Source organism: Heloderma suspectum, chromosome 16, assembly GCF_057233095.1.
Source record: "Heloderma suspectum isolate Gila_16-S chromosome 16, 16-S_ref, whole genome shotgun sequence".
Taxonomy (NCBI): domain Eukaryota; kingdom Metazoa; phylum Chordata; class Lepidosauria; order Squamata; family Helodermatidae; genus Heloderma; species Heloderma suspectum.
In genome coordinates this window covers 2,449,110-2,470,129 of record NC_139473.1, presented here as the reverse complement: position 1 = coordinate 2,470,129, position 21,020 = coordinate 2,449,110, and the positions used below count along the sequence as shown (strand labels likewise).

The 21,020-nt window shown below is 54.6% G+C and overlaps 1 protein-coding gene across 3 annotated transcripts; it reads left to right on the top strand.

The window, feature by feature from the left end:
* Positions 1-12: 12 nt before the first annotated feature.
* Positions 13-19,617, top strand: NUFIP2 (nuclear FMR1 interacting protein 2). 3 transcript variants are annotated; one of them, XM_084823133.1, is made up of 4 exons: positions 13-802; positions 12,588-14,342; positions 18,059-18,091; positions 19,371-19,617. In XM_084823133.1, the coding sequence occupies exons 1-4, from the start codon at positions 556-558 to the stop codon at positions 19,421-19,423; spliced, it is 2,088 nt and encodes a 695-aa protein (XP_084679259.1). In that variant the 5' UTR covers positions 13-555; the 3' UTR covers positions 19,424-19,617. The 3 variants fall into 3 exon arrangements, 2 of the variants coding, with proteins under 2 accessions (XP_084679259.1, XP_084679258.1); XR_014786174.1 differs by having other exon boundaries at positions 12,588-18,091; positions 19,371-19,437; XM_084823132.1 differs by lacking the exon at positions 19,371-19,617 and having other exon boundaries at positions 18,059-19,122.
* Positions 19,618-21,020: the final 1,403 nt, after the last annotated feature.

Here is a 21,020-nt window from a genome sequence, read left to right as displayed (position 1 = left end):
GGAGGCGAGGGCGCGCGCGCCTGCGGGGGGAAGCGCCGCTCCACTTGCGGGCCGGGCGGGGGCTCAGCCACGGCGATCGCCGCCCGGGGGCGCGGGGGCAGTGCTGGCGTCGGATGCGCCCGGCGGAGCAAGGGAAGAGGGCGAAGAAGGGGCGAGGGAGATGACGGCCTTGGGAGCGGGCGGGGGCCTTGCTCTGGGGGAGTGAGCGAGAGCGAGAGCGAGAGCAGGGGGGGGCTGGCTAGGGCGGGGCCACGGAGGCCCGGAAGCTTCTTGATTGCGGGAGAGCGGCTGTCAGTCTGCGCGGACTCCCCCCCCACGGACCGGGAGTGGAAAGGAAGCCCGGCTGGCTGGCTGGCACCCCTCCCCCCGGGCCCGAGAGCGTGCGCGTCCGGGAAGCCAGCAAGCCGGCCAGCCAGCCAGCCGCCGCCTCCTTTCCCGGACGGCGCAGCCAGCCGGCCAAGAGAGGCTCCGAGGAAGGGGGACGGCGAGCGGAACCAAGCGATCGGGGGGGTGGGAGCCGCCGCCGCCATCATCCGGAGGCCCCGTGGCTTTTCAATGGAGGAGCAGCCCGGACAGCAGCAGCAGCATCCGCCGCCGCCCCCCCATCACCACCACCACCACCACCACCACCACCACTACTATTACTACAACCACAACCACCATCAGCACCACCAGCAGTACCTGGCCGAGGGCAGCGGGCCCGGCAAGGCCCAGGCGCACAAGGCGCCTCCGCAAGCCCCGAAACATGAGCTCAAGCACGGAGGCCTCCCGCCGCCGCCAGAAGCGCCCAGGAAGAGAGCAGGTCGGCGGGGCGCGCAGGGGCGGCTTTTTGTTTTTTGGAGAGGTGGTTGGCTCGTGCGCCCGGAGGGAAATTGCGGGGGGGGGTGTGTGGATCGGGCCGGGATCGTGGCGTGGCAGAGGGAGGGGAGCTGGGAGGGAGGGCCGGAGATCCAGCGGCCCAGATCGTGCGCAGCCAGGGCGCACGAGACAGGCGATCGCGCGCCCGGGAGGCGCAGGGCCCCGGAAGAGAACAGAGGGCCCCTTGCGTGCGCCCTCGGTGGGTAGCTGGAAAGGGGGGCCCTTCTCGAAATCGGCTTTCGGAACAGGGAATCAGGAATGGCATCTTGGGGATCCTGGCACGGGCAAGGAAGGAGGGCGACTCCGGCGTGGGATTGGGGCCCTTTGGAGCCCGGCACTTCCACCCGGGAAGGAAAAGAACGCGTAGGATGCCAGCAACCCATTTTACGCACGGGCCACGGGAGTCCCCTGGGTTGAGCCAACGAGGCCGGGGCAGGAGGCGGGGGAGGGGAAAGGGACCTTGCCAAAAGGCTTGGGAGTGGATCCAGGTCAGCCCCAAATCAGGAGACCGGGGGGGGGGGGGTCATGCATAGTCTCTCCTCGCTGGGGTGGGGTGTGGATTGGATCTCCAGCTCAGACCCTGCAGTGGATCTCTCTTGGTGGTGGGGAGGAGAGTGGCGGGGGAGAAATAGATGTGGGATCCGGCTCGCGACCAGGAAGGGCGTGTGTGTTGTGTTTTGGGATGGGTGGGATCCCTTGTCTGGGTCTGGCTGATGTGGGTGTTTGGGGGACCAGGATTTCTGTTTTCCTTTGGTCTTCAGAACCTGAAATTTCGCTTTTTTTTGTTGCTTTTGGGGGAGGCAAGAAGAGAAGGCCTGAGATCCAGAGAAGGGGAGGGGGGATCTTTTAGGGTCTTCCTTGCATTGGAGACCCAGGATGGAGAAATGAAATAATTAATTATAATAATAATAATAATAATAATAGAAAATAAAAGAAATAGATCCGGGATCCAGGTCAGAAGCAGGAAAGGTGGGGCAGGGGGCTGCTGCTTCCCCGGACCTTATTTTGGGGCGGGGGAGAGGGGTTCGGATCCTGCTCAGGCCGTGGGATAGGTGCTAAATCCCCTTTTTGGGGATGCCTGGAATGGGAAGAACGAGGCCGGGGCGGGATGGGGCGCGGGCGGGCGAGGCTGGCCTTGGCCCGGCGTGGTCCTGGCGGTGGAGGGAGAAGGGGCCTGGCCGGGCCGGGAAGGGGAGCCGGGAGCGGCCCAGGCCGGGCGGCGTGACTTCCCTCCTTCCCTCCCACCCCGCCGTCTTGGTTTTCGACCCTGCCGTTCGAGGCCGCCGCCGCCTTCCCCGGGCCCCGCTGGCTTCCTCCTCCTCCTCCCGCCGCCGCCATGTTGGGCGGGAGACGAAGCCGCTGGGCCCGGCCGCCGCCGCCGGCCAACGCCCTGGCTTGGGCCTAGCTGGGCCCGAGCCGCTTTTTGCTTTTCCCCTCCTCAGGCCCAGGATGGGGGGGCTCCCCTTTTGGGCGGGGCGGGGCGGGGGGGAGACTTGGGGCGGCGAGTAATAGGGCAGGCTCGGGGTCACGAACTAAGGCGGGCTTGGGCCCCCGCTTTTTAGGGTCGCAGACCAAGGCAGGGTTGGGTCCCCCCCTCTTCGAGGTCACAGACCTAGGTAGGTTTGGGCCCCCCCTTTTTTAGGGTCACAAACCAAGACAGATTTGAGTCGCCCCTTTTGGGGGGCCATAGAACCAAGGCCGATTTGCCTCCCCCCATTTTAAGGTCACAAGCCAGGGCTCGGTCCCCCCTTTTTCTGGCCACAAACCAGGGCAGGTTTGGGCCCCCCCCCTTTTAAGGTCACAAGTCAGGGCAGGTTTGAATCCCCCCCTTTTAGGGTCACAAGCCAGTGAAGGAAGTGTTGGGGCAATTGAGGAAACTGCCCTTGGGTGAGGAAGAGATCATTCTTTTTCATTCTAATAATTATTACTATTATTATGGACACGTTTGTCCAGGCCTTCCTCCAAGGAGTTCAGGGTAGTGCATCCTGTCTCTACTGCCCACCACCAGCTAACCCTGTGAGGTAGGTTAGACTGAGAGAAAATGACCGGCGAGCTTTGTGGCTGAGTGGAGAGATTTGAAAACTGCTCTCCCTGGCACATCATTATTATTATTATTATTATTATTATTATTATTATTAGCATTTTTATTCTATCTTTTCTCCAGGGAGCTCAGGGCAGCACAAATGACTTAATTCTCACAACAACCCTGCGAGGTACATTAGGCAGAGAGTGTGTGTGTGACAGGAGAGACTGGGCCAAGGTCAGTGAGTGAGCTTCATGGCTGAGTGAGGATTTGAACCCAGGTCCCTCCAGTCCAACACTCTTAACATAGCCTTCCCCAACCTAGTGCCCTCCAGATGTGTTGGACTACACCTCCCATCATTCCCAGCGAGTGTGGCCAGGGACTGTGGGATATGTAGTCCAAAACATCTGGAAGGCCCCTGGTTGCCTCCAGAATGTATTCATTTATTTATTTTATGCCTTATAAGAGGAATTTCTCTAGGCATTTTATAGTAATCCATGTAGCAATGCATGGAGGTTCTTATGGGGTGAGGCTCATGAGGCGAGAGGGAAGGAGGGTTTAAAATGTCTGTATGGATCAGGACTTGGGATACAGCGCCAGTAGAGAAGGGGCAATTCATTTCTGGGGCAACAGTAGAGAAGAGGCAATTCATTTCTGCTCTGCCCTATGTGAAGGGTTTGGCATTGGAGTGAGGGGGGGCTGTCCAAATGCAGGATTAATTATGGGACAAGCTTTACCCCAAATTCTCAAATCCAGCATTCAGTCCCAGGGTCGGTTGACTTGGGGGGTGTATATGTGGGCTCCCATCCCAAGCGTGGTGGGCCATCTGTGGTGTTGGGAGACAGAATAAACAGGTCCGGATTGGAATGGGCATCCTTAGTTGTTTGGGGCCACAAATCCCATCATCCCTGGCCAACCTTAGGCCAGCAGGGATGTGTTTGTGTGAAGGGTGAGAAGTCTGGGAGGTTTGAGGGGCAGCGAAGGAAGGTCTTTGGGCTTTGCATCCAGTGGGACTGGTGGTGGGGAAATTATGAAGTGGCATTGGGTTTTGTGAACAACTGAAAGTTGGAAACCTGTAATGGAGCTGGGACAGGTGAAGCCAGAAGGAAGGAAAGATGGTCCTGAACATCTTCGAAGGGAGCAGTTGTTGTTTTCCCTCACCAGGGGGGTGTGTGTGTGTTGAAAGGAGCATGCGTAAGCACAACCAAGGTTGAAATGGAAGATGCGTTTATGTAGGGTGCCCACTTTTTATGGGCAGAAAGCTTCTAGGCCTTGGGCGTGCAACTGGGTGCCCCCCAGATATCTTGAACCACAACTCCCATTGTCCCTGACCACGCTGGCTGGGCTTGATGGGTGTTGCGGACAGTCACATGTTACCCGTCCCGCTGGTACAGGTCAACTGAATGTGGTTTGATACAGCAGACTTCAGCTTTGGGCAGAACAGGCTGTGGTGGTTTGAGACTCAGCATTATTTATTAATTTAGTTTTTATTATCACATTGTTATCCCGTCTTTTTTTTCCTGCTTGATAGGAACCCAAGGTGGCTCACACGGTCCTCGTCCTCCTCTATGTTGTTCTCACAACAACCCTGTGAGGTAGGTTAGGCTGTGAAACAGGGACTGCCCCAAAGTCACCCAGTGAGCTTCATGGCCGAGTGGGGCCTCGAACTCAGGTCTCCCCAGCCCCAGTCCAACGCTCTAACCACTATACCAAGCTGGTTCTCTTCATTCCTTCCTTCTGTTTGGATTTATTTCTCCATCTTTCACTCTTCCGATGTGTGCGGGTCTGCGGGTCAAAACGTACCGAGTAGATCCAGTGTGGTGTAATCGTTAGAGCATTGGACTGGGCCTGGAGAGACTTGAGTTCTAATCCCCACTCGGCCATGAAGCTCCCTGGGTGACTTTGGGCCAGTCCCTGACTCTCAGCCTAACCTGCTTCACAGGGTTGCTGTGAGGCTAAAATGGAGAGGAGGAGGGCCGTAGAAGCTGCCTTGAGTTCCTTGCAAGAGGAGAAAAGGCGGAATGTAAATATAACAATGTTCTTGTTGTTATTATTGTAGAATAGTAGTAGGGTTGGAAGGGGCCTATAAGATCATCGAGTACAACCCCATTGGAGTCTTATTATTGCAGTCACTGGCTGGGAAGAAGACTCGTGCAGGGCACAGATTGTATGGTTAGGACTCGCACTTTAAACTTGTGGGGAGCCATACCTTAGGGCAACCTTCCCTAGCCTGGTGCCCTCAAGACGTTTTGGAATACAACTCCCATAATCCCTGGCCATTGGCCTTGCTGGCTGGGGATGATGGGAGTTGTAGTCGATCGCCTCAGGAGGCTGCCATGTTTGGGAAGGCTTGCTTGGGGCCGGGTGTGTGCCTTTTATGGAGGTGTCCGTCGGCTTGATCCTTGGTGTGCCCACTTGAGAAGGACCTTGGGTATCTGGTCTCAGAAAAGCTGCCCTGCCTCAGACACTGGCGAGTGCATTACCTTGCAGAGCGGACCAGGCTGGGTTAGACACATCAGTGGCCTGATATGGTTCTAGGGCAACCTCGTAAAGTTGCTTCAGATGTATTGGTGTGTGTAGGAGGCAGCCCTTCTCCATCGCAGCCTTTTCCCCAACCTGCTGCCCTCCGGATGTTTGGGACCACAACTCCCAGGATTTCTGTCCGTTGGCCATGCTGTTTGGGGGCTGACAGGAGTCAGAGTCCACTACTTGGCCAATAAACAACAACAGCAAAGCCTGAATTTTCGAGACTTAGAGAAAAGTCCCACGCTATTACAGTAGGGCTGCCTTCCCCAACTTGGCACCCTCTAGCTGGGTGGGACTGCAACTCGGCCCAGCCAGGGATGATGAGAATTGAAGTCCAACACATCTGGAGAGTGCCCGGTTGGGGAAGGCTAAGATATGGAGCAGTTCCTATTAAAATAGTTACAAAGGTGTTGGTTAGATGTGGACGTCCGAGGCTTCTGCCCCATAATTATGCCATGCACAAAAAAGAGGCCCGCCTCTGTTCTCCCCTTTGGCAAAGCGTTTCCCTTGGGTAGGAGTTGTTCATCCTTCTGCAACAACAAACCCCTAAAGGTGAGATGCGTGAGGAGTGCTTTGCCCCCACCCCCCCGTGAGCTGTAAAACCTCTTCCTTGGCCGATCAAAAAGAACCCCTCTCCAGTGCTAGGGCGGTGAGGAGAACCGAGAGCCCGAATGCCAGCGTAGCGAAATGCATCTTCGATTAAGCGGGGAAAATCTTTGATCTGTCGCAGCATTTCTTTTGCGGTTGTTTGTGCCCAGGAACACCCTCCCCCTTTTCCCGGTGTGATTTCTGTGTGGTTTTATCGTAGCAACAGTAATAAATTACAGTAATACTAGTCATATTTATATCTTGTTTTTCCATTGTTAACCCCCAAGGTGGCTCAGAATAACAGTGTTTAAGGAGGCCCACTCATGGGAAGGAATCTAAGGTGAGCTCAAAGGCCTGCCTCGGCCTCTCCCATTATCCCCAACCTCATGGCCATGCGGGCTGGGGATAATGGGAGTTGCTGTGCAACGCATCTGTAGGGCACCAGACTTGGGGGGGCTAGTCTTTCTGGTGTCCTGCAGCAAACATCTGCAGTGGGGGGATGTCGCGGAGCTGAGCTCTCATGATCACAAAGACCTGCTTTTCCTTTAGGGGCTTGTTACTATGCTAGGCCAGATGGCAGGGCAGGCCACCTGGCCCCCCACGCTTAGGGCCACGACAGCCATTGGCCGTACTGGCTGGGTTCATGGAAGCTGTAGTCCAAAACGTCTGGAGAGCACCAGGTTGACTACTCCAGTACCAGGGAATTGTAGCATACTGTGGATTTGAAAGAATAGCCGCTCTCAAATAGGTTAGTAAAAAGATGCCCCGAACATCCTGCCTCTTCGAAAGGTCTGGGAAAAACAAACACTTGTTTACTCCTGTGCCGGTGTAAATTGATCCAAGGATAGATCACTGTGCCCTGTTCACAGCCTCTTAAAATGCAAAAGCAAAGTCAGCCCCCAGCCAAAAGCCGCTTGACAGTCACAGCCCCGTGGTGTCAGGATCAGAAGTGATCCTGTCCAGACGGCCTGTTTCTGATCTGTTTACATTGCGAGCCTCGTAGGCTTTCGCTTGTTCCGTCTTGTTGCGCTGGAGTGGGCCAGCTTGCCACACTGTACTTGAATGGTTGCTACTGCTGACCGCTGTGTTTTGTATCGGAAGGCCCTCCCGTGTTCCCGAGTACGCTCCAGCCCTCCCTGTTTATACTTTGCAATGAACCGTGGCTTTCTGGGAGTCTTCCCTGGTCTGGTGCACTCCACAGCCAGTGGCAGTGCCATCTGGGGGATGCTGGGAGCTGTAGTCCGAACATCTGGGGGGCAGGTCAGGAGGTCTGCTCAGGTCTGCTTCTCCACAGCAATGGCAGATAAGCATCCCTTGAATGCGGTCATGTCCTCCACTGCCACTTTTCCTTTGCAGCTGTGGTGAAGTATGAATGTGTCCCGGGTTGCACTCTCGGTTTATGTGGGGGAAGGGTGAGGCCCAGCAGTGACCTGACGGTGTGCTGTCAAGTGTCCTGCATGGCCAAATAACTTGACTTCCTCTGTAGAATTTTTCCCTGAAGACAGAAAGTTTGAAAACCACTTGAGTAAACGATTACTGGTGTAAACCGGCAGAGACATCTCTGGGGTGCTGCTGTATCCTTTTTTGGAAAGCGGTGGTCTTCTACTGACTTGCTCTATTCTGCTCCGATGTTTTCTGATGTTTTATTGTGATGGTTCAGGAGCTGGAGGACATCATCGTATCTGTCTTTGGTATCCCACAGTTCTCCCCCCCCCCCCCCAATGCCAAGATCCTGGTAGAAACAGCTTTCAGCTGTAGCAGAGGTTGTGTATAGAAAAGTGGGCACCGTTTTTGTGGTGGTTGAAGCTTCCAACATATGCTCCCATAAACTGGATCAAATGTTTTCCAACATCCATTAGGTACCAGTTGCCATAGGGCAGAGGCAACCGGATGCCTGCCAAATGTTCTTGGGTTCTGATTCCCATGAGCCCCCAGCCAGTATGGTCAGTGGTCTGGGATTATGGGAGTTGTAGTCCAAAACATCTGAAGGGTGCCATATTGCTTACCCCTGCCATTGGAGAAGGATGAGCACTGCAGAGGCCTATGTGCGCCCTTCCTTTGTTTTCTTTGAAAATCCAAGCTTTCATGTAAAAAGAAAAATGGGGCTCTGCTCTCCTGGCTTCAGGGACGAGTTTGAGCCTTGGTGGGGAAGTTGATGAAAGGATAAGAAAAAGTAGACCACTAAGAAACCCAAACTTAGTTGTCACATTTTCCTTCTGAACTCTTAGAATGTCTAAGACTTGTTGATCGGGATCCCTCCCCCCCCTTTTTAAAGATAGTTGAATCAAGTTTGCCACACTGGAGAGCAGGAATACAGTAGAAGAACTGCATGGATTACAAAAAAGTGTGTTCTCGCTGCTGAGGAATAGGACATGTTAGTTTAAACCCAGCTCAATACGTGTATCAACATTCTTTCCCATCAGGTCTGTCATGGTGTAGCTGGAGCAGAACCTGAAGGTAATTGGGATGTGCAATCGAAGTGTTGCAGGTTGGCATGATAGCGGGTGGGCCAGTTGGCCGACCTGTTACTGGTGTTGCTAGCAGTCTTCTTTCAGTAAAAAGCAAGGGCCTCTTCTCAGTGGTGTGGAAGCTGAAGGAACGCCTCCCGCTGACGCCCCATGGTGTCTCGCTCTGCAGCTTGGAGGTGGGGCATTTTCTGAGCATTTGGCTTCGGCGGTCCTCTGAACTTGCCCCTCCTTCTTCCGGGCAAAGAAGAGCTGGAGACTCCTCAAGAGGGTGATGAGTCTCCCTTACCCCTCTGGAATATTCCGTCGGTTTGGGGCAGAGGGCGGGTTTAGCCCTGTTATGCTACCAGGACTTGGGCTTTGGCCAAGCCTGGTGGCCAAACCGCATGGAGGTAGCCCTCCTCCTTGCATACGAGATCTTGGGGATGCCTCGGGTCCCTGCGCAAGAGGAATGCCTGCCCTCGGAACTGCTCTTCGTTCAGATCAGCGAGGCCTGGTGGCAGTGGAGCACACGCGGCTGTGTTCCTCCCGCGCATTTCTGGGTTGTGACGTCTGTGTGTTCACATCTGAAGCACACCGCTCTACTGCCTCTTTTAAGGTTATTTCCCCCCCACCTGGTTCCAAAAGGTTTCAGCTGTCACCTTCCTTAGCCTCCCTCGGTCACTCCAAAATACCCCTTTTCCCCGCAAGCAGCACCAATAAGAAAGCACAAACTATTTCTTTCTGCTAGAGATGAACATTCTTTTAAAAAAAGATGGAAACGAGATGTTATTCAAACTCCTTCTCTTCATTTTCATGGCCGCCTACATCTGCTCGAGTGTCTGTTGGGTTCCACTTAAAAAAGACACATTTTTGAGGTGGATGCTGAAGACAAATAAAAAACCAGGAAGACTGTGCCCTTCTTCTCTCACACTTCCCCCTCCCCCAATTAAAAAAAAACACCTTCCTAAAATGCCACACTGCCAGAATAAAATTTTTGAAGAGCAACAAATCTGTCGTGGGCAGAGATCCTGTGTTGTTTTAGAGGAGTGTGTACAGCGGAGTCTCAAGCTGCCTGGCAGTCTCAAGGCGAAGTTGTTGATGCACAGCCCTAATCAAATCAAGGTGGCACTTGCGGAGCCATTTCCGGGGCATGGAGGTTTTCTGTGCCCGTTCTTTAGCCACAGGTCTTGGGACGTGCCACTTCGGGACATAGCAAAAGGGGAGTCATGCGCTTCAATGCGTCCACATCGTGACGCCTTCCCCAAACTGGTGTCTTCCGGATGTTTTTGGAATACAACTCCCATCACCCCTGACCATTGGCGTTGCTGGCTGGGGCTGAGGGGAGTTGTAGTTCAAAATATCTGGAGGTTACTAGGTTGCGGGGCGAGGGGAGGCTGCTGCAGATGTAAAAACGAAAAGGAAGCGGTATGTAGAAAATAACACATTAGGGCACGGGTGGGCAGCAGGGCTGTTGGGGCATCCCCCATCCAGTTGCTGCTGCTGTCACCCCTGAAACGCCAGGGATTCTGCTTGGAAATTAGGTGCGGACTCCAAATCGGGGGTTGGACTCGATGGTCTTACAGGCCCCTACCAACCCTACTATTCTGTGATTCTCTGCCCTGGGAGCACGCGCTGCTTCTGGTGGTGGTGGGGGGAGGGGTGCACCCCCGTAGGGTTCCAAAGTGGTGCGTGCAGCCTTCCAACCCTCTGAAATTGGCCACCCCTGTGTTAGGGAGAAGGGTTCTACTCTCAGCCCCTTGACGTGATAGTTTTGTGTGAGGGTCCTCAATTTTTGGCAAGGACCCTCATGTAGGGAGGGTCTGTAGCTCAGTGGTAGGCCTCCTGCTTTGCTTGCAGAAGGTCCTAAGTTCAATCCCTGGCACCTCCAGGTTAAAAAATGGTTCGGGGAGCAGGTGATGGGGGAAGACCCTTCTCTGTCTGAGACCCTGGAGAGTCCCTGTCAGTCTGAGCAGACAATACTGGGTTGGACGCAGCTTCTCCCTGCAAATGGTAGTGGACACAGGTTCACCACCCCGGTGAGATCAAGGCCTCTGTTCATTGATGTTGAGAGAAGTCAGGATTTGAGAGCAAGTGTTGGTCCGGCTGCAGAATTCCTGGGGAATCTTTGGTGCAGCTTTTCCAGGCGTCAGCCAGCCGTATCTTGGCTTATTAAGCCAAGGTATGCACATTCCTCTCCCCGCCCTGCACAGCCTTTTCGATCCTCCATGCATGCTGCAGTGAAACCAGGGAGCCTCTGATTAACCATAGTTTCCCTTGTCGTCCGAGCCCATTATATCAGCTTTGGTACAAGCCAGGTTATTAAACCACCTTCAAACCATGGTTTAGGATCCTGGCTTGTTCCAGAGCTGATGACAACCACAGTTTTTCAGTTTGGACAAAGTGGGTAACTGTGGTCAGTTAGAGGCTTTGTGGGTTAATCATCAGTGACGTATCCTGAGAGCTTGCTTGAAAATGGGACACTTGCCCTAGCTTGAAGCCAAGGGAAGCTTTATTTATTTATCTTCTTATTATTTTTATTTAGTTCTAAGATTTCTTAGCTCTTCTAATCTTAGGAAAGAAGAAGGCCTCATCACAGCCTGCCTCAACCAGGTGACCTCTTTTCCCTGCCAAAAAGGACTTTAAAACTAAGAACTGGTGCCTGAGTTTTGAACAACCCATGGTAAGCCTGGTCGTCTGTTGGGCTCACCATGGGTTGTTCCGATGGCAACCCACGCGGCATAGCTTGTTCACCAGGCTGGGTTGTCATGTCTTGCAAACTCTCCCAATGCCGTTATACAAATCTATGATGTGACCACACTTGGAATACTGTATACAGTTCTGAGCACCACACCAAAAAAAAGGGTATTGTAGGGTTGGAAGAAGTGCAGAAAAGGACAATTAAAGTGATCAAGGGGCTGGAGCATCTCCCCTATGAGGAAGGGTTACAGCCTTTATTTGGGACTCTTTAACTTACAAAAAAGAGAGAGAGTAAAAGGAGACATGGTAGAGGTGTACAAAGCTATGCCTGGTGTTGAGAAAGTGGATAGGGGGACATTTTTCTCCCTCTCGTAATACTAGAATCCAGTTGGATAATGAATGGTGGGAAATTCAGGACAGATAGAAAGCAGCACCTCTTCACAAGCGAAGAGTTAAACTATGGAAACCACTTGCACAAGGTATAGTGTTGGCCACCACTTTAGATGGCTTTAGAAGGGGACTGGACAAGTTCATGGAGAAGGCTATCAGTGGCTACTAGTCCTGATGGCTCTGTGCTACCTCCAGGATCAGAGGCGGTCTGCCTATGTACATCAGTTGCTGGGGAACATGGGCGGGAGGGCGCTGTTGCATTTGTCTCATTTGTGAGCATCTCATTGGGGCATCTGGTTGGCCCCTCTGTGAACAGAACGCTGGACGCGATGGAACCTTGATCTGCTCCAGCACGGCTCTTCTGATGTCCTTAGCAAGAGCTGTGTGGAGGGCCAACCCTGTACTTCTGGAGCTGAAAGCAGATTGGTGGTCAAGTGTATCTCTCAAGAACCAAAGGAAGGAAGTTGTCCTAGTTCAGGCAAGGGTTGGTCACGGAGTCCTTCTCCGTCAGGATAAGGCACAGCCCCACCGTTGCATGTGCCTTGCAGAGCTCCTCGCTGTGAAATCCGGAGGGCCTACGATTCCCAAGTGTGCGGTGAGCCTTCCTGTGTCCCCGGTTCCCTGCTTGGAACACAGTTTCCATTCTGGGCTACACTGTTTATCCAACTGTCTTTTTAAGACAGTCCGGACCATTGGGAAGGAGCCGTGACCTAAAGAATCCTTGTGCGTTTGCAGCAGGTCCAGTGCCTGATGCAGTGTGGCTTAGTTGCCCTCGTGGTGCCCTGGGGTTCAGTACATCTACTGAGTGGCCCCCTGCATAATATCAGGAGGAGAAGCACCAACCTGGGTCGTCGTCAGGGTTATATTGCTAGCATGTGGAAAAAGGGTTGAGCCCATGGGGAAATGGCTACATATTTAATGGGGGAGCCAACTGTTAGTAGGTTCATGTGTGGAATTCAGAGGGTTTTAAGGGTGGGGTGGGCTTGCTCAGAGACTCTTGAGATCTGTTGCCTCTGTGACACCTTTAACATTTATGTTGTTGCTTTCCCCTCCCACAGGCTATGGTGAGCTCAACGGGAACGTTGGGGAAAGAGAACCCTCTGTGAAGAGTTTGAACGCCAGTGATGCGTCTACCCCGATTTCCAGGGTCCCCAATGGCAGCCAGCCCCCCGGAGACACTAACCTGACCCTGAAACAGACTGTGAAGGGCAGCGCATTTGGGAAGCCAGGTCTCAAGGCCAAGAGCTTTGTTCCGAAAGGTGGCATGGACAAAAAGAACGAAAAATGCTATGAGAGTAAAGTGAGGGAGGGCCCCTCCTCGGATAAGCCGGAGGGCCTCTCCATCCCAAACGGCGTTGTCACGAACAGCTCCGGCTACATCACCAATGGTTACGTCAGTAAAGGGGCGGACAACGATGGGAGCGGGTCGGAGAGTGGCTACATGACCCCCAAGAAGCGGAAAGGCCGGCGCAACAGCACCAAGGGTGGCGAGAATCTGAACTTGGTGCAAGAGCAAATTATGCAGCACGAGCTGCCCGTCGCCACCCCAGCCTTAAAGCAGGAGCCAGAAGGCTTCAAGCCAGACTGCGGCGAGCCCAAGGCAGGGAGCCGCATTGATGGCCTTAAGCCTGCTTGGAAGTGTGAGGCCGGCGGCTTGGGGGTGGGCCGCGGGAAGCCGGGAGTTGGGGATGTGCAACGGAAGAACTCGGATGCCAAAGCTGGGGTGGCAGGCAAAAAGTTTGAAGAGCGCCCCAAAGGGAAGCATGTGCCGTCAGCAGCTGCCTCCTCGAAAGAGGACTCCTGGACCCTCTTTAAACCGCCCCCGGTTTTCCCGGTGGACAACAGCAGTGCGAAAATTGTTCCCAAGATCAGTTATGCAAGCAAAGTCAAAGAGAACCTCAACAAGGCCGCGCAAAATCCCACCCCATCTCTGTCATCATCGTCGTCCTCTTCCTCGTCTTCGTCCTTGTGTTCCTCGTCCGCAGTGGAAGCCCAGGGCCAGACCTCCAGCCGCCTCTCCCAGGTCCCCATGTCCGCGATGAAATCCGTAACTTCGGCCAACTTTTCCAACGGGCCGGTTTTGGCAGGGGCTGACCGCGGTGCGTGTCCTGTGGGGAACCCATCGTTGCTCATGCCCGCCGCCAGCGCGGTCCTTTCGGCAGCTTCTGAGCTGTTGCCCCAGGACGGAGGTTCGACCTCGGTGGCTGTGGAGCTGCAGAAGTCGAGCCTGTTTATCTACCCGTCAAATATGCAAGCTGTGCTCAACGCTGCTGCGCAGGCCGAGGCGCCCATCCAGACAAGTCAGCAGAGCCTTGGGGACATCTTCCAGAACCAGTGGGGTTTATCATTCATAAATGAGCCTAGTGCAGGCCCTGAGATGGCTGGGCGGAAGCCGTCGGACACTAAGGCCGCAGAGGTGACATTTCAGGGGGACTGCCCTGCTGCTTTGGGGTCCCAGGGGGCGGAGACAGTTCCCTCAGGCCCTGACCAACCTGTGTTCCCCAAGGCTTACGAGCTGGACAAACGGACTAGCCCGCAGCTCCTTGGTGGGGTCCTAAAGCTTGGGATTTCTGGCGAGGGGGGCGGCTTTTTGCTGGAGTCCCATCAGCTGGGCGGCCTGCGCCAGGCTGAACCCGGAGGCCCGGGGGCGTTTGTGTTTCTCACCAAGGACTGTCACGCAGAGGGTCGCCTGGCCTCCCCTACGAACAGTTTGTTAGCCTCCGCCAAAGAACAGAGGTACCAGAGAGGCCTAGAAAGAAGAGAGAGCTGGGGTGACTTTGACCTGCGGGCGGCCGTTCTATATCACACTCAAGGTAACACCTGCGCTTGTCCACTTCCTGTAGAACAGCCTTTCCTGGGCCTGGCTCCCTCCAGATGTTTGGGCCTGTGCCTCCCGTCAGCCCCAGCCAGAGTGGCTGGTGGTCAAGGATGATGGCAGTTGGGAGTCCCAACTTCTGGAGGGACTCGCGTTGGCAAAGGCTGCTATGCAAACCTATCCTCCGGGGATATCCCTGGAGAGGCCCACTTCTGCGAGTGGCCTCAGGTCCCTGAATGAACTCAACCGCCCTTTTTTTTTTTTTTTAACATTAACCCGGAACGGCTTCTAGCTCCCATCTTTATTTTTCTCCCCAATGCCCAGGAAATTGAGTCAATCTTGGGCACCTTGTTGGGGGTGTGTGTGAAGAGGGAGATGGTTGTGACCAAAAAGCCCCCCCCCCCCCCATGACACAATTTCTGGGGCATTGAGTGGAGAGGAAAGCAAGATGAGGGCTGGGCGGTACTAGGTGGGGTGTGTGGTTGAAACTGTCTTTAAAAGAAGGGTGCTGGGGGGTGGGTGCCGGCAGTGTGTTGGAGCACCTTGGTGAGGGAGCCCTTGCCCCTCGGTGTGGCCGCTCACGTCTGAGAGGTTTCAAGCACTAGACTGGGGAAAACCTGTGTTACCCGCGTCCTAGGGCTCTCGAAGTTGTTGAGGACCAAGCAGACCCAAATCCAGCTGTTTGAAGATGATGGGATCCCAGCCTTAGCCACTTGGGAGCCCTCCAGCTGTGTTTTGGACTGCAGCTCCCAGCATCCTCTGGGCAGCATGTAGTCGAACACATCCAGAGGGCCCCCGGTTGGGGTCATCTGCCAAGGCAGCTGCCCTCGGAGCAGTCGAGGGGACCTCCTTGGCATCCTTGACCAGTCCCAGGTTCCGTCTCCGGCATCTGCAGTTGGATCTGGGGCTGGGGGTGCAGCGGGGTGGGGTGCTGGAGGCCTTGCCCCCCCTCTTAGTTAGAGGAGGCAATACTGGGCTCAATGGAGCAGCAATCCGATTTGTTTCTGTTTCTTCAGAGCAAGCGGACTTGCCTTGCCTTGCCTTCCCCGGCGGCTCTGCCGATTTCATGGGCCCCCCCTTCCCTCCTGTACATCAGCATGCTGGCTGAACCAGAAAGTGCTCTGTGGGGAGGGGGTGCTCGCCTTTCTTCCCCCACTAGCCAAGAACCTGGCATGGAGTCCCCTCTGAGTTTTCCTGATTGCGGTGAGGCCATGAGAGTTGCAGTCCCAGCACACCTGCTCGGCTCCCGGCTGGGGGCAGCTGGGCTGGTCCGTGATGCTCCGTCCCTCCTCACATGCCTTGCTTTTGATGAGCACCGTGTTTGTGGACAGCTCCATGGCACGGGGGGGGGGCACTGCATCTGGGACAGCAGCAACACGTGGTGGCTTCAGGTGGCCCAAGGGGGCTCCAGCCGAGCAAACCTGAGGGGTGCCGGAAGTCGCCTTAAAGCCCTCTGTGTCCATCCAGCCCAGGCTTGTCTTAACTGGGGAGGCTGGGGATGGAACCCGGGGCTTTCTACAATCAAAGCAGGCACCCTTCCGTGGAGCTGGGGCCCCCTCCCCGAAGGAAGCCCACTTTTCACAGGGTCTCCCCCGGCAGAATCTCCCGAGAGCTGCCTGGCATGCGGTCAGAAAAACCAGCTGGGGCTGAGATCTCCTGGTGGCCGTCAAGGCAAAGGATCCGGTGCGGCAGGCGCCCTTGGAGGGCCTCGTGTGCCCGCAGGCTGCCTGCCTGCCGAGAAACGGACACTCAGGCCAGGGTGGGGAGAACGGGTGGCCCTCCCATGTTTTCAACCATGGCTTCCATTGCTCCTGGCCAGGCTGGCTGGGAGTTGTGATCCAACAGTATCCGGGGAGGCCAGGCTGACGGAGGCTGTCCTCTATTCTCCTTATCCAGCAAGGCGTTCGTGGCGTTTGTGCCGAGGCGGTGTCTTCTGCACAGGCTGTTCTTGCGGGGGGTTCTTTCCTCCTTTTTTTGCTGCTGCTTTTTCTCCCGCCGCTTCGCCTCCTCTGTCGCCCCCCTCTTCCGCTGGACGACTGCCCTCATGTCGAGGGGCAGAGGAAGCGGAGCAGGGCCTGGCCTGGCTCAGCTGTGCTGGAGTGGCCAACTGGGCCAGAAAGAAGAGGAAAGCTGTGGGTTCGGTGCTTCCTGAGTGCCGCCCTGCGGCTGAGCGAAGGGTGTGCGTGAGCATAAGTGTTTGGGCCGATTCCGCTGGGCCGTCCTGCTTCATCCCAGCCTGTTGCTGCAGGGCGGACTTGCCCGAGGAAGCCGCTCTCCTCGATCTTCCGATTGCTGCATGTGGATCATTTGCTGATCTCCCTCCTCCAAAGTTGTGCCCTCCGGACCTGTTGGATTCCAGCTTCCATCATCCCTGTCCGACGCAGCTATAGGAGCTGGAGTCCTGCACGCCTGGAGTGGACCTGTTTGGGCCATTCTGGCTGGCTGGGGAAGATGGGAGTTGTAGGCCAACACAGAGTGCACACCAGGTTCGGGGGGGCTGAGGTGGGAAGGCAGAGAGCATAAATGGGGGACTCCTTCACCGCACCAATTATGCGCAGCCTCCAGTAAGGTCCGTGTGACATCCGTGAGCTCCTTCTGACACTGCCTCCCCATAATCGCCGAGGAGAACACGGGCATTTGATGCGTGCTGTGCTGTAAGGTGATCTGATGGCGGCCGTATTCGCCCTCTCTGGCTTACTCCCATGCTAGCCCTGTAACCAAGTGTGGGGCTCAGGGCCCAGAATCCCATTTCATGAGGATCTCTGGTTGTTTGTTTTCTAAAGCTTCCAGCCCTCAAGGTTGCCGGGTCATTGTGAAAGGTGTCCTGGCGGTGCCTTGTGAGACCTCCATAGGCTGCAGTAGACATGAGTGGTTCCCCCCCCCCCCCGGCAAATACTTGGTTCTCTGCAGTGCCTTTCGTCTCCTCATGGCTAATAATGGTGGACATTAAGCACTAGAAAGATGCCAGAGCAGGAGTGCAGAACCTTTTCAGCCCCAAGGGCCACATGAGGTAGCGGGGGCCGCACATGGGCATACAGCTCAAACATCCCCCCCTCCAGTGCACGCGCTCTCGCAGGGGGAGGGAGGGAGGAAGTGGCTGCTTCACAGATTGTTTCCTGGGATCTTTTAGGCTGGAAAGAATGGCCTAGGAATGGGCTCTGTGGTTCCTGCCATAGAAGCCCCATTCCTAGAGCATCCTTGGAAGCAGGCAAGAGCCTTTGAGCACTGCTTACGAGGAAGCTCTGGGGCGCTCTAGGAATGAGACGTTGGTGGCAGGAGCCATAGAGCTCATTCCTGGAGCATTTTTTTCCATTTTCCATCCGTCCCCCCTTGTTCTTGTGTGTCCTTAGCTTTTTAGATCAGCCTTCCCCAGCCTGGTGCCCTGCAGATGTGTTGGACTACAACTTCTACCATTCTCAGCTGGCATGGCCATGCCGGCTGGGAATGATGGGAGTTGCAATCCAACACATGTTGAGGACACCGGGTTGGGGAGAGTTGGTTTGGGTTGTAAGCCCACACGTTGGACCATACTGTTTTCTTGTGTTTTTAAAAACATATTTTGTAATGCTCTTAATAGCTATTTTACTTCATACCTTCTCTGAATTTGGGAAACGGATTTCATGACTGTCTTTCAGGCCATTTGTGACTTCAGGTTTAGCCTGATCTGTAAATACTTATCTCCTCATATCTCTTTTTTCCACTCTCTCTCCACAGAAATGGAAAATATTCGTAATTTGCAAAAGCAAGGTAAGGAACCTGGACATCTGTGCTTTCTGCAAAGAATGGATGAGTTATTTGCAGCGCAATCCTATACGTGTCTGCTCAGAAGTAAGCCCCGTTGAGTTCACCGGGACTTACTCTCAGGTGAGCAAGTATAAGATTGCAGCCTTAGTGGTGTGTGAGTCGGGGAGGTGGGGGGCTTTGAACCCAAGCTGCGCCAGTCCAGGGCACGATCTGCTTACACCACGCTGGCCTACAGCCCTGCTTCACCTATGGGGCGCTTCCTATGTGCCTCTGGGGAGATGGCTGCAGTTACAGCTGGCAGGCAAGAGGAGGCGCTTTGCTGTGTGGTTAGAGTTGCCCCCGAGTACTGCTAGGGGGGCGGGAAGGCTTCCCTCCCTTGCTAAGCTGTGCCCGAGGGCTGAGATCTGTTGGAGGGGCCCTCCTCTGCGTCCCACCACTGCGAGACATGCACTATGGTGGGCCGTGGGGTGGGCCTTCTCTGCTGTGGCACCCCAGTTGTGGAATGCCCTCCCCTTGGAGGCCCGATGGGTGCAGACACTGGTTTCATTTCAGCGCCAAGTTAAAACATGGCTTTTTACCAACGCCTTTGAGGGCTAATTGGATTCCCTGAGTTTGCACACTGTTTAACCGTTTTATTGTTTTAGATTTTAAATTGGTATCAGCTAGCTTGATGATTTAATGTTTTAGCTATTTAAATTATTTATTGTTTTATACTCTTTAAATCAATTTTATCCATACGCTGCCCTGAGATCCTAATGATATAGGGCGGATGCAAATGTTTTAAACAAATAAGAGATGGCACCTCAAAGAAATGAAAAAAGCCATGGTGTTCTCGGCTTCGTGCGATATTGGACTGTGTTTCACTTTCGTCCAGGAGTGTTGTTCAGCTGGAGGGCTGGATTCTATTTTGGGGATGCTCTCAAGGGCTGCAGGCCAGGCCAAAGGCAAAGGGGGCAGCGCCCACAGCGCCAGTGTGGCGTCGCTTTGAGCACTCCATGCCAGTCACTCGGCCTTCGAGAGGCGTTTCAGCCGGGGGGGGGGGGCTGCGCAACAGCCAGGAAGCCTCCAAATGATTAGCAGTTGGGGGGAGTGGGTGGGGCCAGGAGAAGGGCGTGGCCACGGGGGGACCCCAGCGGGCCAGACCTGGACTCTGGGAAGGCTGGATTTGGCCCCAGGGCCTGTGGTTTGGTGCCCCTGTGTGAAGGCAAGCTTGTGGTGCTGCTGCTGCCACCCGAGCCTGCAGCTGAAGCCTCACCTGTTGCTTTTTCCTCCCTTTTTCCAGATCCCAAAAGGATACTCACTTACGATGAAGCCATGGATCACCCTACGCAGTGAGAGGAGCAAAGGGGGGCTGTTTGCCGGTGCCTCTTCTTCCCACCCACGCGCTGGCCCCGGAGGGAGCGGGTGGCGGCAGCCGCTCTGGCCCGTCTTCCAGCACCCTTCGGTCTGGCAAAGGAACTAGAGGCGCAGCATCTCACACACTCTCACATGCACACACACACACACACACCATATATATATATATATATATATATATGACAGTTACTTTAAAAATGAAGCGAGAGGCTGCGGCATGACAGGACAAGGAAACACGTCCTGCGATGATTTAAACTCCGGTCCTGGGTTTCCCCCCACCTTCCCTTGCTCCCGCCACTCTCTTCTTTGGGTTTCCCCCTCCTGCTCCGAAACTGGACGCGGGCACGGACTCCGCCCGCTCGCCTTGGCTCGGGACTTCTGCGGGGGGGGTGCGTCTCGGGTTTGTTTGTTTGTTTTTCTCCTGGGACTTTGCAATTGTTGGTAACACACTAACCACGAGGATAGTGGAACATCCCCGCCACCCTTCTGTATCCCAACTTCCTGCCGGCCTCACGTTCGCTTCTCGTCTCTTTTCCACCCTCCACAGCACCCCTTTTCCTTTGCTGGAATCTTGCAGAAAAAGGATCCACTGGGGCGGACTTGGAGCAGTGCATTTGTTTTAATGCTTCTCCTCTCCCCTTTGGCAGAAGTGGGGGAAATCTGTCTTAAAAGATGATGTGTCCCCCCCCCCCCCTGCAAAATCCATGGAAAAGTATTGCTCTGCACTTCGGAAATCCACGCAGTCACCAAAGCACTTGGTTCTACTTCTGGGGAAGAATGTGTCATCCTGACAGCCACCGTCCAAAACCCTAGCTCGCCAAAGGGGTTGCGGGGTTTGGTTCTACGGAGGCATTCAGGGTTGGGGTGTATGCGTGTCTGTGTGCTTGCAGATTTTTAAAAGAGCGCCCTGTTCCCATAACTTTACACACTATCCCCGGGAGCAAGCCAAGAAAACAAATCTGTTCAGCTTACAGGTACTCTGTATGTTTCCCCTCTCTCGACACTTGCCTGACTGTTCTTTTTCATTATGATCCTCCATTGCAAAGTTGAAACATGAGGAATTCATGTTTTTGCTAACTTTATACAGGCACGCATTAACTTCTGTTCTATATGGAGATTCATTTCTTCAAAGGGAAAAAAACAGAACATCTGCCTCCCCCCCCCCCCCCATTCTCTCTCCCTGCCACCCTCCATCGCCTGCCTTTTCACTTTCTGGGTATGAGCCCTTTTTTCCTAGCCATGACACTAAAGGATAATTCTAGATGGTTTCTGCTCTCCATCTGTATGTTTTTGTTCTGAGTTCTGCTGCTCCCCCCCCCCCCAAATAATTTTGCACCACAGGAGCAGACCTGAGAGACGGGTGGTTGGTAGTGGTGGTTAGAATCGAAAACTTCTTAAAAACCCTCTTTTCTTTCGAAGGTCCCCATGTTGTGGGGCGGGCGGAACAGGCCGTGGAGCTTTGCAAATCTGAGAAATCCTTTCATGTGCGACGACAGTTGAGATGCTCGGGAGATGTAATCAAGCCCATCTGGAGGTGCATCAGGTTGGGGGAAGCAGCTTTGTGTTCTCTGACAGC